We start from the raw sequence: 14,792 nt of genomic DNA on the forward strand, positions 1-14,792 counted from the left end.
AACTCCCAGGATTCGAGCCCTCTGTGTAGCAGAGCGGCACTTCTACCCCCTGCTCCACAGGGGGGATTCGAACCCGGGCCCCCTGGTGTTGCAGACAGGAATTCTACCGCTGCGCCACCGGGGCACACACAAGTGCCAATTTGCATAGCTTAATATCATCAGAGTCCCTGGTGACAAGAGCTGCCTCCAAAAATGCCAACAGTTTGTGACTGCATGTTAATAACAAAATGAAAAACTGAAAAGGTGGATTGGTCATCACAGCAAGCTAAAAAACCCAGTGTACCAAAGAGATATATTGCTTGCAGAATGGGGTTGAACAGGTTTAGAAAACAAACAAAAAACAAAAAACACAAACACAAAAAGAAAACAACAAACACAAAGAAACACACACAGCCCCCTCCCCCCCAAAAAAAAAACTACCCTGAGGTTAGTACAGAAAAACAAGAGATGCTGAAATGCTCTTTGATGCTCTTTGATTTATTAACACGTACTCTTGAATTTTCTTCAATTTCTTTGCCTGTTGCTGCAATAGTTTCAACTAACTCTGACACATCCAGATCGTCAGTTACCATGCCAATATAAATACAGTTCTTCTGTCCTCCAAATTCTGGCCCTGTGAGCATTGGAAGAATCAAGTGTTGGTTATACACTGAGAAGTGTTACCACAATACATTCTATGCCCATGGTTATGAATCTAGAAAGCCTTATATATGCACACAAACACATGCCCACTTCAGTAATTAAGTGCAATATATCTGCACAGGTATAAACTATACAATGAAAGTTCAGATTTGAGAGTCCTCAAAAACAAAAGAAAGCAACATCAAAGTAAGAACAGTGGGTATTTCATACAGCCAGGGAATTGTGTATCAGTGTTGAATGTGTTTGAAACTTGTTACTTTTTGCTATGTCTGGAGCACAGGCCTTATGAGGAGCGGCTGAGGGAACTGGGATTGTTCACCCTGGAGTAGAGAAGGCTCAGGGGAGACCTTATTGCTCTCTATAACTTCCTGAAGGGAGGTTGTGGTGAGCTGGGGGTCGGCCTCTTCTCCCACGTAATCAGTGATAGAACTAGAGGGAATGGTTTCAAGCTGCACCAGGGGAGATTCAAGCTGGACATTAGGAAATATTAATTCTCAGAAAGGGTAGTCAGGCACTGGAATGCACTGCCCAGGGAGGTGGTGGAGTCACCGACCATGGGGGTGTTCAAGAAACATTTGGATGTTGTGTTGAGGGATATGATTTAGCTGAGAAGTATTGGTGATGGTTGGACTAGATGATCTTCTAGGTCTTTTCCAACCTTGATAATTCTGTGTGATTCTGTACCAATTGCTTGATTCCAAAATCCTGGGGTACTTAATTTTTAAAGGCTGTCTCCAACCAAATTAGTATTATTACAGCTATAGTGCAGCACTTTTACACATATGTAGTGCTACTAACTATTGCAAAAGTTGCCTGAAGCTTTAATCTAGCTAAACAAAACAGTGAACTGTTTTGAACAAGATCTGTGCTTCACTAGATACAAAACTTGACAAGCTTCAGTTTACAGAGAGGAGCACCTGCAGTTTTCATTCTTACTGGCAAGAAATCCTCTTAGGTCTAGTTGCTCATAGGTTAGCTGTCACATATATTGGTGAAAAGAGTGCAACTTGCTCACGCTCTGCTGAACATTTATCAACTGAAATAGGGAATGAGGTGAACAGTAACAGATGTTGATTACAAATTAACTACATATACAGCAGTGTAATTCTGCATTATAATGAACTATGTACATATGACCTGCTGAAAGGCCATAATGCAGCCAGGAAGATTACTTGCTTCAACACAATTTGTATTATTAGTATTTTTTAAAGTGCATTTACCCAAAGAAAAGGTGAGATCTGACTCCAGTTCATTTAATTTTTTAAGAAGTTCTGTGTTAATTTTTTCCAATTCTTTTTCTTTGTTGTCATCAGTCTTCCCATCATTCTGATAGTTGTACCTTCAAGTCAAGCCAGGAGATAGTAATTTCACTTTAAAGTACATAAATAAACCCCACAGATTTAGCTTATTTCTACAAATTCTGTATTTTACAAACCAAAAGCTGAAAACAACTTTACAAATTATGAGATCTGGGGATGGGAGCAAGGGGGAGGCTGGCCAATGCAAACTTAGTTGAATACAACAGATTTCTAAGTAATATATTGATTACTTCTAGTGTTTCAATTCGACAGAACCCCTCCCAGCAGACTGTACCAGACAATCAGAATAAGGACTTTAAAGGCTTTATTCACTATGTTAGTCAAGGATGTGAATGTATATTATGGTTAGTATGATTAAGGAGCATTGCATTTGTGCTTAACAGATCAACATGCTGCCTCCAATATTAAAAATACTGCTGTAATTTGCTTAAAAACAAATAACTAATATAAAAAACTTGTTTAATTTAAAGCAAAACACTCAAACACTTCAGTGGGGGCAAAGCAATACAAAACCAAATCACTACCAAAGAGATCTTTTATTCCTTTCCAATAATGCACTGTCTATCCATACACAAGGAGGAAAATGCTGAAAGATATACCTTACAACACCTAATCCTGGCCAGCTGAGATCTTCAATATACAACAGGCCTACTGTTCTTTTCACTTCTTGTGCAAACTCCTCTCTCAGTTGCAGTGTACTTGTCAATACTGGTATCTTCATTTTTAAGCAGTCTACTAACTGATCAACATCTTGCATTTCAGTCCCTAAAACTAAAGAGCCTATGTATTAGCAAGCAGTGAAAGCGAATGGACATGCATAGATGCCTGAATTAAATAATCTGTAAATAAACCATAAAGTTAATTATAATTTACTGAAATACCTTGATCTGTAAGTATCAAAGTCTTATCTTCATTTATCTATGCACTGATAAATCAAAACAATCAGAGCTAAGGATTACACAAAAATAAGATAATAAAATTTAAAAATAAAATTGCAAACTAATAAAGACAATATCTTTTTTTCATTACATCAGTAGCCTCCATCAGAAAAAATCTTTTTAACGTAGCTAAAAAGATAACAAATTAATTCCTGCGTTTTCCTTTAAAAATGGTAAAAATCACAGCATCATCAAGCAATCTTATTGTATGATCTAGTTTCCCCATGTACACTACGGATCCTCTCATGTTGATGTCATGCATTCTGATAGCCTAAACCACCCCACAAAAGCCAGAAGGTGCAACCGCTCGCCTCATCCTGATGTTCTCTCTAAGTTGCTCCATGCAGCTGATAAGTCTAAACAAACTATGTATTTTGTGCTAGATTGAGCAAATTCTCAGGAGTTTCCAAAATGCAGATTTGTTTCCCTTTGACATCACAGTATCACACAGTATCACAGTATCATCTGAGTTGGAAGGGACCTTAGAGATCATCGAGTCCAACTCCTGGGATGCGAGCACTCTGTGTAGCAAAGCGGCACTTCTACCCCCTGCACCACAGGGGGGATTAGAACCCCAGGCCTCCGGTGTTGCAAGCAGCAATTCTACCACTGCACCACTGGGGCACACAATCAGTAAATACATAAATAACCTAGAAGTTTGGAAAACATTTGTTCTACCTAAGTTAGTTGCAGTTTGAACACAAGCACTGCTTCAGTACAGAATCACCTGCATAGAAACATCAGACATCTTTTTCTTGTGATAAGCAGCAGGGAGAAGGAAAGGCTGAGATGATTTATCCTTTGTATTTCTTGTATGACTCGTAGAAACAAAGAGCAAATCTTCCTTGTTTTTCCTAACAAGTTCACAAATATAATTGATAAAAATTCATCTTTGCAGACATAGTGAGGCCACGAACAGTATTTGAGTCATCCCTAGTGCATCTACTACCAAGGCATACCTGAAATGATTAAGCCAGTATAATTTATTGAAAATAATAGAACATAATAGAACAATACAGTAAAGTTTCTTGAGCATGCCTGCTTTCATACCAGGAGACCGATGTACAATTTTACAGCAAATTTCAATTTTTACAAGTGGCTGAGCAACGTGAATATTACCTGCAGAAGTCATTAATGGGCTGAAACGCACACATGTGCCTTCGTCTTCTAATTCTACCACATCAATCCCACTGGCAGGAACCAGCTGTGCCAGCTGCTCTCCTAGCTGGAAAGATAAGGCACAGGTAGAGTGTATAGATGTGCAGCAGAACTACTTGCTAAACAGTTTTCCGTGTTTGTTAAAATCACCTCTGGGAAAAAAAAAAAAAAAAAAAACTAAAAACAAAAAACCCTTTAGCTTGCTAATAGCAAGATATAAACTGGACATTCATAAAATCATGAAAATTCAAAATAAGCTGTAAATCTGAAACTTTGCAAAATTGTTGAGTATGCCATGATTACTATGTAATTGTTGTAGAACAGCTATGTGCTCAGCTCTATGCACAAAGCTTTCCCAGAATAATTCTACTACAAGCTAGGAAAAAAAAAAAAAAAAAGACTGTCTACATACTACTAAACAAACACTGTCAGTGAATCACCTTGCCAACTGAAAAGAATTCTGAAGTTTGCACATTTTTACACAAGCCCAAGGAAAACAAAACACTACCAAATGTTTAAGACTCAGCAATAGCGTCATTAAGAATTACACGTTAAAGAAAAAAAAAACAAACAACATAAGCATGAAAACAACAGTTTCAGACCAAATCTTTCTTCATAATCCAAGATGCCCAGCAGACTTTGCTAAGGACATCAGATCAGGAATAATTGCTAAGCTCACCTACCAGAAGTTTTATTATTACTGATGAACCCCTGGAAGAATTAAACTCTCATTTACTTTTTTTTCCTAAAGAGAAAAAAAAAAAAAAAAAAAATAATCCATTCTTACCCACTGATTCAAAGTGTCATAAATGTGTCCTTCATTATTTATTACAGGCTGCTGAACAGCTGAGGTCTGTGCAGCATGTGGTGTTTGATCTGAATCCAAAAATACAAGATTCTGTGAATTAATATTTTATTAATTAAACAAAAAGACAACCTGAAGTTTATATGAAAGATGATTACATTTCCTAGGTAACGTAACACATTTAAAGTGTGTACTGAGCATGAAGTAAACTAATGAGGAATTATTAAACAAAAAAAATATCAGAAGTCAGTTATCATAACATGCAGTGATATTTAGTTTTAACATGTTAAAATTCATTTTTAACAGTTTATTTTTGTTTTAAACTACACAAACATAATACGAATTAAAAAAACCCAACATTATGGACACAAAATACAGAGAAGGCAGCCAAACATTTTACATCCTTATATTTCAGATGAGCAACTTCTGCCTATGTAAAGCTGTTCAAACAAATGCATCACTGTAAAAAGCAAGTCATTTTAGTGTTTCAAAATGAATGTTTCCTTTGTAAGTAATGCCACTAATTAGACAAAAACCAAAAACCTTTCCCCGATGTCAAACAAAAAAATCAAAATCAATCAGAATCAAACTCATAGCAAACCAGTAAAGTTCTCTAGTAGTCAGCTGTCTCACCCAAACAAAATCTTCCCACCCTCCATGTGTGCATATATAAACAGCACAACACCCTCTGCTGCAGCAGAGAGGACAAAAATTCTCTTTTGGGAAGGCACATCAAAAAGGAGTTCTCTGCCCTGAGCCATGCGTGGTGTGGCTCCTGTACCCATGGCAGTATTTAGAGACCTGTTCTAATAGTGTTCTGCTATTTTCAAAACTACTACAACAGAAAACAGCAATATAAGAAAGTAATGAAGTGCTTGCAACTGGCCACTAAACACTTAAAAGAAACAGGGAAGTGTCAACAAAAACCATTGGAACATCTTCCCTTATCAGTACCTTCAAATACAGATTGCAATTTATGGAAGATGATTAATAATCAGCACATGATCAAAATCATATTCAAATTTCAGTCAAGACTGAATGAAAATACAGAACGCTGCAGTCTAGCTAAAAAAAACCTGTGTGGTTTTATCACTAGGTAAAAGTATGCATTTTAAGGATAAATTAGACAAGAGAATATATGTGCTATATATAATCTACCAAGTAATAACTTACCTAATAATCTATTAAAAAAAAAAAAAAACAACAAATAAATAAAAATACACCATCACCACCAACAAAAAAAATCCAACAACAAACCACGCACCTCTATTTAAATACTTCTGGAAGAACTTGAAAACCACCACTGGTGAACTCAGTTCATCTTCAACCTTAACAAAAATAAAATACTAAATATATTTTCAAAGAATTGTTTAAAAAAAAAAAAACAAAAAACATTACCACTGAAGAATTTTTTAGACTCTTGAAAGCAAAGCAAATCATTTTGTTCTGACTATAGTAACAATGTTCATACTACCTCAGACATAGAAGTGAATTTCTCAGGAATGTGAGTAAGCAGTTCAGTAAAGAATGGAAAATAAATCATGACTTACAGCATGCATAACTAAACTTTAATCACCATAAAGCAAGAGAACCATGCACATTCACTAACAAATGTATTTCACTGAAGAAAGTTGATTTAGCTTTATGTATTCTCGGATATTAAAGTTTAAAGAAAATTTTCTTCAAAATCACTCCAGAATCATGGGACATCGAGAAAGTTCCAGAAGGAATAATAGTAAGATAACTGATTCTCATTTCTGGGTAGGAGAAACACACTAGGCAACCTCTGTAAGCAACTCAAGACATAAGAATCTACAAATGCCAGGTTCACTCAGGCAGAAGGGACAAAGGCCACAGTAACTTCAGCTCTCAAGGGCACTAGTACTTGAAAAAACAACTATGCAATAAAAGGATTACTGTCACTCAGAAGGATCCTAAAAAAAAAAAAGCGTTAAACAGAACATATCACAAAAACTGAATTTGGAATTACATTAGGTGTAATTTCCAAAACAAATCCTGTTGCAAAACTGCCAGCTGGGATAACTTTTACATGTAATTTCCCAGGTTTTGTAGCATTATCTTGTGGACAAGATGCAGTCAGTACCTAGGAGATTTAAGGAAAATAGATCCATAAAACTATTATAGGTTTCATAAAACTATAATCAGTTTCATAAGTGTATTACTAAGAAAATAAAACAGGTGTTTTAAGCAGAAATTAAATCAAGGTCTGGAGACAATTCCTATATGTCAGCTCCCCTGAGTGCAAGAGTTCACAGTGAAGGAACAAGTACAATCCAGATGTCACACCCAACCAAGCTACTAATTTCACTGAATACTCAAACTTAATAAAAAAAAAGATTCCAAGCATCTTCAAAGTAATTACTACATCCTAAATAGTATTTTTAGATAATGTCTTTTGAGTCAAAAAATATCTGTATCTTTTAATAGGTGAGGACTAAACTATGCATCAAACACAGACTGTACCGAAGTTCTAATGAAATCCAGGTTTTTCAAGTTTTCCAGCAACCTCTGACTCTACAAGAGAACAGCAAAAGGGAAACAAAATAAGGACAAGAATACATACTTCTAGAACACAAAAATTATTCTGACAAACTAAGTAGTCACCAACATAATTACTATTTGCAAATGAAAGCCAGTGAAGTGTGGGAGATCATTCAGTTCTTCTTTATAAATTTAAGTTTTAACAGGAAAGTGCTTCCTATTTCTAGTAAAACAATCAATCAATACAAAATGCTTCAAAATGCTTTTCATTGTCTTAATGTATTTGTTGACAAAATTCTAGGGATACTACAGCTCTGCTGACTAGTGAAAGCACCGTGTGTAGATGTGAGAAAATTAACTGTTCTGCTACAACAGCAACTGTTTATAATAGCTCTCTAAATTATTTTCATTACCAAAAAAAGGACATTCTTACAGCGTGGTTTTAGGCTACGAATAGGCTATTACAAAGCTAAGATGACTCTTTGGTGCCATAAACAAACAAAAAACAACCATAAAACAGCACAACTTGATGACTAATGGTATTCTGTGACTCCGGTCTTTCATGCCAATAGTTTCTTCACTAACCTTTATAGCAACTTCCCACAGATCTCTGGCCCCTCCCTCAATTTTAAAGAAATGCTATACTTTTAAGGTACAAACGTTTTGTATACAAACAAGGCATTTCCTGCCACATATTGTATTGGACTACATATACATACATATATATATTTAATTTAAGTAATGAACTTACTTTGAAAACAGTGCAGTTGCAATTGTATTTGAAGAAATGTGTTGAGATTTTTTTGTTAAGCTTTAAAATTTACTGTTACTTCAATTAATAGAATGGCCTGGGTTCAAAAGGACCACAGTGCTCATCCAGTTCCAAAACCCTGCTATGTGCAGGGTTGCCAACCAGCAGACCAGGCCGTCCAGAGCCACATCCAGCCTGGCCTTGAATGCCTCCAGGGATGGAGTGTCCACAGCCTCCTTGGCCAACCTGTTCCAGGGCGTCACCACCCTCTGGGTGAAAAACTTCCCCTTAATATCTAACCTAAACCTCCTGTAAAACGATTCCCCCTTGTCCTGTCACTATCAACCTGTGTAAACATCCTGTTCCCCATCCTGTTTAAATGCTCCCTTCAAGTACTGGAAAGAATCAGTATCATGCTAAATAGAGAAAGAAAATTACATCTTTCTCTGAGCAGTTTTCAAGCAAAATGTTTAATACAGAAGAGTGACGGATGATTATGCAGTTTTACAATTCAGGAAGAACAAAGATTAAGAATTTTACACATAAAAACTAAAAAAATATATAAACAGCACATCCCTCCCTTGAACATAGCCATTCTGCTTTCAGCTATGCTGCCAACAACTACAGTATTTCTAGATGATTCCTCTACAACACAACATAATGATAAAAAAAGATGTATTAACATTTATAATTAAAACACTCCTGAGGATAACAGTGTTCTGTGATAGCTGTCTGGGCATTACTTGTACTATTGCTGCTTACTGAGCTTTGTTTCTACTTGGAGGCTCAGACTGTTAAATCAGATCATGAAGGTACTCAAGAACATTCTCCAGGCCATAAACAGAGAAGCCAAGAGGCCACAATCAATGTATTAACAAGCTGCTGCTTACTAGTTGCGAAGCATGCTTTATCCTCTCCACAATCCCATCATGGCCTAAGTACTGCAAGGATAGCCACAGTGGCAGGGCACGAAGTTTTTCTACAGGCTGACTTGATGTCAGCCCAGCTGCTAAGGACTAGGAAGAAAAATAAAAACTGATTAACATTTTTTCAGTTACTCAATTATTGCCAGATTAGTGGCAACTGCAACTACAGTCACAACGTCTTGCGAGTGGTGGCTGAAAAGCTGAACATACCAAAGAAGGATCCTCATGTTTGTAGAGTGTCACTGCAGGTACAGCTGGCAGACCCAGCCAGGAACCAAGAGTAAGAGTCATGCTGTCACATTTTGTGGCCGCCTGAATTTTATTACAATAAGCAGAATATAAACCATATGCATTTTGATTTGATCATGACCTTAAAGTCTAAAGTGCATTATAAGGTTTCCAGATATGGTAGAACATACCAGTACAGAAGAGGAGACATAACCCAAAGCCAAAGTTGCCAAATTCACACTGGAAAAATAAAGCAGTATTAGCACATACCAAGCATGTATTAAGAGAGTGCTTTAATCTTCAGTTCAAATACATCACATTAGTGTGAAAAGTGAGGTCATCTTTGTTTGAACACATAAATAAAATTTTAATGAATGCAGATGTCGCTACTTGGAATTCCAAGGTTCTAAACCTAAAACCAGAAGTCCTAAAAATCTGACCAAACTTCAGGGAATTCACCCCCTCAAATCAAAATTCTATCTGTAATTCGGCAACAATTTGGAATCAGAGGCATACAAAAATGACACTACATAATGAAATACTGAGAGAAACTGAGTCTTTACTCCATGCTCAAGCAATATAAAAACATTGTCCAAGTTATTCCAATGTCTTTTCTCCCTGGTTTAAACTTCCTCCCAGTTATACTGCACATTGCACTTGTGGCACCCTTCTTGACAACATTCATTGAAGTAATGACACTTCTACCTCCTTTCTCATTCTCAATAACCACTATATAAATGTCTCCCTGAATTGTTATGAAATTCTCTTTTGTTTGTATTCCAAGTTATTCAAAGCAAGGGCAGATAAGATTACCTTCTGAGTAAAAGTAACCCGTAACCTATGCTGAAGTGATCACTCCAATTAATTACTCTTGTAATTGTGAAACAATCTCATACAATGACAAAATTACAACCATGTTAAATTCTTAATATGGCAAAAATAAAGACAGCATTTTGGCCTTCTGCTAGTTGGTTAGCTATAAAATTATGTGGTGTTCATCAATTGATTATTTACATGAACATAGTTCATAAATATACATCTCAAGTTTCATACCCTTCTACATGGAGCCACATATTATACTGCTCACAAAGTTCCTTCAGCCGCCCAAGTTTATCTGTGTGCCCAGCACCTGGTGTTCCTTTGTTGAAAAGGAAAAAGTGAAACAACAAAGGGTAAGCGTGGACTCTACATAAAAGGACCTCTTGTACTGTTGCCAGAAAAGTCACAAACAAGAGTAGGAAATAAGACATTTAAGAACAGTCAATTACACAATATTCATATCACTGTGGCATACGTACAATTAGCATTTTGGATAAAATTGAAGACGCTACCTTTGTTTGCCAGTGCATGCTAGAAATACTCCAAAGACTAAATTACACAGGCACCCATAAGTTTTTTTTTTGGTTTTTTTTTTAAATATTAATATTTAATATTTTCAAGGTATTTCTTTTTCAAGGTGTGACTTCAACTGGAAAAACGGAAGCCAAGATTGTCTTATATGTATATTTAAGTCCAAAGCAAGTAAGCCACTTCCTTATGATCAATTTTGTTTAATTAACCACAGAAAAGAGCAGATTTTTAAAGTAAAGTTGATGGCACATCTATCAAAGATTATGACATGTTAACATGAAATTGACTTTCAACAAGATCTGCACACATTAAGATGAGTTTTAGTTATATTAGCGCACCATCTGATGTAAACAGAACTGTAGCAGCACAATCCAATTTTGAATTAGGTAAATAAAACTCCCTCTAGACAGACAAATGCGTGGTCATTAAGATACTTCCTGATATTTCTTGACATGCAGCCACTAAGCCATTTAAGACAAGGAATTTTTATTTTGGATTTTACATATACTCATGAAACAGCCTGCCTTTTTTGTTATTGTCTGTCCACAGCACTGTCATGGTTTTGTGCTGTTGCTGTCAATATTCTACATCATGACATCATGTGCAGTATGAATCATTAACTGAGGGTACAAATAGTGGCAAACTGTTTTGGTGGTATAAGAAAGTGTAACAGAGGGCATGCGGAAGTGTAACAGAGGGCATGCGGAAGTGTAACAGAGGGCATGCGGAAGTGTAACAGAGGGCATGCGGAAGTGTAACAGAGGGCATGCGGAAGTGTAACAGAGGGCATGCGGAAGTGTAACAGAGGGCATGCGGAAGTGTAACAGAGGGCATGCGGAAGTGTAACAGAGGGCATGCGGAAGTGTAACAGAGGGCATGCGGAAGTGTAACAGAGGGCATGCGGAAGTGTAACAGAGGGCATGCGGAAGTGTAACAGAGGGCATGCGGAAGTGTAACAGAGGGCATGCGGAAGTGTAACAGAGGGCATGCGGAAGTGTAACAGAGGGCATGCGGAAGTGTAACAGAGGGCATGCGGAAGTGTAACAGAGGGCATGCGGAAGTGTAACAGAGGGCATGCGGAAGTGTAACAGAGGGCATGCGGAAGTGTGGAAGGTTCATGCTCCAGTTCTGTGGAATGGCAGCATCCCGAGTACTCAGCTCTTGGAGGAGAACTACATATCCCAGGGGACGACATGACCAGAGACGAATCACCAGAGGAGGAGGACACATATATAATCTCGCTCTCAGGCTGGAACGTCCTTCTTTTCGCTCTATCGCTTTGGAGCGCTCCATCCCTGCCTTCTGCCTCTATCAGCAACGTTCCAGCCTGTCGCCTAGAGATCACAGTAGGCCCCCCGGTTCTCGGGGACTCTTTTTCTCTCTCTCTCTTTCTCTGTCTTGTTTGATTTAGTAGTTGCAATTATATTGTATCATATTGTGTCATCTTGTATTCCAATATTATTCATATTTAGTAAAATAAGTTTTCTCCTTAGATTGCTGCCACTGTTTTTGTTCATTCCCCTCCTTCCAGAGGCAGCAGCCTCTATCACAGGTAAATCTAGATAACTCGATTACAAGCACTTACCAGCATTAGCCACAAGCAACAAAGGCAGTTTTCCGCACTCAACATCATCTTTAATCAATCTGTCCAACAAAGCAACATCCTGTTACCAATAAGAAAAAGACATATGAGCATGTGTATCAAACAATAGAGATTTGTTTTTACTGAACTGGAAAAGTATGTTAAAAGTGAAAAGGGACAGCATACTAAAGTTATGAAAGGTGTTCTCGATGTTTTCATTTGTGACTTGCAGTTTCTTCTCAAAAGGTTAAAAAAACAAAGGTCAAAAAAGCTTTTGTGAAAAATACAACCTTAAACACATGGTGGACTTTGGAAGCATACCTTCTACAATGCATATTCTAGAAATCTTGGACTAAAATATATATCACTATGTATAAAAAACAACAACAACACCAACAAAAAAACCGTAACAAATTACCAGGCCAACACATAAGCATTTTAGAAAATTTTGTTTATGGCAGACCAAGAGGCTGAAAAATCAAGTGAATGTCAATAAAGTTCTTAGGAACAAGCTTATTAATTGAAAAAAATTCTTAGGGAAGATAAACTCACCATCTGATGCTGAGATCCAAACATAGTGTTACAAGGCACACGGCACATGCAAGAGAGGGGTAACCCCAGCTGCAATAAAAATGATGGAAATTGAGCAACTCAGATATGCTTCAGGAGAATCATTTCAAATGTTTGCAGAAATACACATATTTAGTGACAAAAAATGAATAAACCTGATAATACAAAGCTGGGTATTACATCCTTGTAAAGGATCTTAATGAAATTTATGATTAAATTATTAGCAGAGGAAAGAAAGCATATGGGGAATTTAAAACAAACAGCCCCATACAGTCAACATCTGTTTAGTACTTGAAATGCATATAACATTTCTAATTAGATATCTGTGCTCTGTCTCAAGCCTTTCTTTCTTGGACAGCCTTGCAATTAATGCATTCTACAAGCACGTCTGCTTTTTGGATGGACCAAATTCCACGGGAACTTCACAGATACTTCACCCCAAAGCAGAGAGCAAGCTGCCTACTTTGAGCATAGTGCTTAATTACTAAGTTTGAAGTTACTCTTCTGCTATGGAGGCAAATTTCAGATAACTTTTTATGATTAACATGGCAGAGGAAGAATGAAAGTCTCTTACATATTTTAATCTTTAAACTGGAAGATGACAACTGAAATCTAGTTAATCATACTCATCACTTTGTACAGAAGATTTGGCAAACTAAGGTAACTACAGTTACAGACAAATTTGTACTTCCACTTCACAAAAACAGAATTAGTGTCTGATTACTCAGTTGTAATCAAAGTGTTGTGTACTCTACAACTGTAGCAGAAATGCTAAGTCACAGACTGAAGTGGTCACTAAGCACCTGGTAGGAAGGCAGAGCCAACCCAGGGGAGTTCAGGTACTTGGAAGACCAGCCCTCATTGAAGGGTTAGCAGTGGAGACGAGGGTATCTTGCTGGAGATCCCTGCATACCTCTAACCTTAAGGTAAGCAGCTTCTTTCCTTTATTTCTCTGCCCACAGCTACTGCATCTCTGCATCTGAGCAAATCCCCCTTGCTGCTTGCCTAGGACCTTGCTGCTCTGCTGTCATTGCTATACTTCCTATTTCATTACAACATATGCTGAAACAGCATCACTTAAGTTGAGTGATCACCTAACAAGGACACGTTACCATAACAACAAGAGATGAGGCTCTAGTATTCTTAACAATCTCTGGTCTGTACTCAGAAGCAAAATGCTCCCAAAATACCAGTTCCTAGCAGCATTTTTTGCATCAATTTCAATCAATAACTACATGCAACATTTTGCCTGGAAAGACAATAACTTTTACCACTTAATTCTCAAGTTATTTTTGCCTACTTCCTTCTTTGGTACCAGCTTTATTACTCTGCAGTCAACATTCAATAACTTAAGTTGACTTTTGCTTATGTTTTATAATTTTGAAAAGCAGAATTACTAAAGCAATGCTAACACAGTGTATGTTCTCACATTACTAGCTTACAGATATTCTATTGGCATCAAAGTACAGTCTTATCTGAAAATCCTGTCTCCTCTTCTCCACCTTGCTACCATTTTTACTGTGGGAGAATATTAAATTCATAAAACCCCTCAAGTTATGCTTCCCCTAGAGTCAAAATTGAACTCTGACACCCAGACTTCACTGTTCAAAATGTCCGCAACAATAAGTCTCAGAAATGTATAATAATTTTATAAAGGTAAAAAAATCTATTACATTCAAAAGACAACGCGTAAATGAGACAGAATAATCTTCTCACGAGGAATACGACAATGGCTATCAAATGCATGGAAGAAACAGCAGAACTGCAGAGACCGCACAGCTTGTCTGGGGAAATGTGTATTCACACAGCAAAGTAGAGTAGCACTGGGAAAAATCTCGAAGAAGATCCTGCATACATCCCAGGCAGACACATAGATTTAGAGGAAACTTTCACCGGTCCCAACAAATTTACAAGACTGCCGAGTAAAAAGCACCAGTTTCTTGCAGGAAGTGTGGGTATATTTGTTAAAATCTAGATTTCAAATAGGCAATGTGAAGACAACTAAGTTTTACTGGAGCCCC

The 14,792-nt window shown here is 37.2% G+C and overlaps 1 protein-coding gene across 5 annotated transcripts in view; it reads right to left on the reverse strand.

The window, feature by feature from the left end:
* PDXDC1 (pyridoxal dependent decarboxylase domain containing 1) overlaps positions 1-14,792 on the reverse strand; it is a 31,063-nt gene that overhangs the window by 4,271 nt on the left and 12,000 nt on the right. For all 5 annotated transcript variants that reach the window (XM_072349524.1, XM_072349525.1, XM_072349526.1 and 2 more), the window contains exons 7-19: positions 12,754-12,822; positions 12,205-12,283; positions 10,323-10,407; positions 9,461-9,509; positions 9,252-9,353; positions 9,006-9,131; positions 7,347-7,397; positions 6,127-6,190; positions 4,845-4,933; positions 4,019-4,124; positions 2,561-2,732; positions 1,863-1,981; positions 492-613 (exon numbers count right to left, since the gene is read on the reverse strand). In XM_072349524.1, the coding sequence (XP_072205625.1) occupies positions 492-613; positions 1,863-1,981; positions 2,561-2,732; positions 4,019-4,124; positions 4,845-4,933; positions 6,127-6,190; positions 7,347-7,397; positions 9,006-9,131; positions 9,252-9,353; positions 9,461-9,509; positions 10,323-10,407; positions 12,205-12,283; positions 12,754-12,822 (1,233 nt within the window). The remainder of the gene's footprint in view (positions 1-491; positions 614-1,862; positions 1,982-2,560; positions 2,733-4,018; positions 4,125-4,844; positions 4,934-6,126; positions 6,191-7,346; positions 7,398-9,005; positions 9,132-9,251; positions 9,354-9,460; positions 9,510-10,322; positions 10,408-12,204; positions 12,284-12,753; positions 12,823-14,792) is intronic.

Source organism: Excalfactoria chinensis, chromosome 14 (assembly GCF_039878825.1).
Source record: "Excalfactoria chinensis isolate bCotChi1 chromosome 14, bCotChi1.hap2, whole genome shotgun sequence".
NCBI lineage: Eukaryota > Metazoa > Chordata > Aves > Galliformes > Phasianidae > Excalfactoria > Excalfactoria chinensis.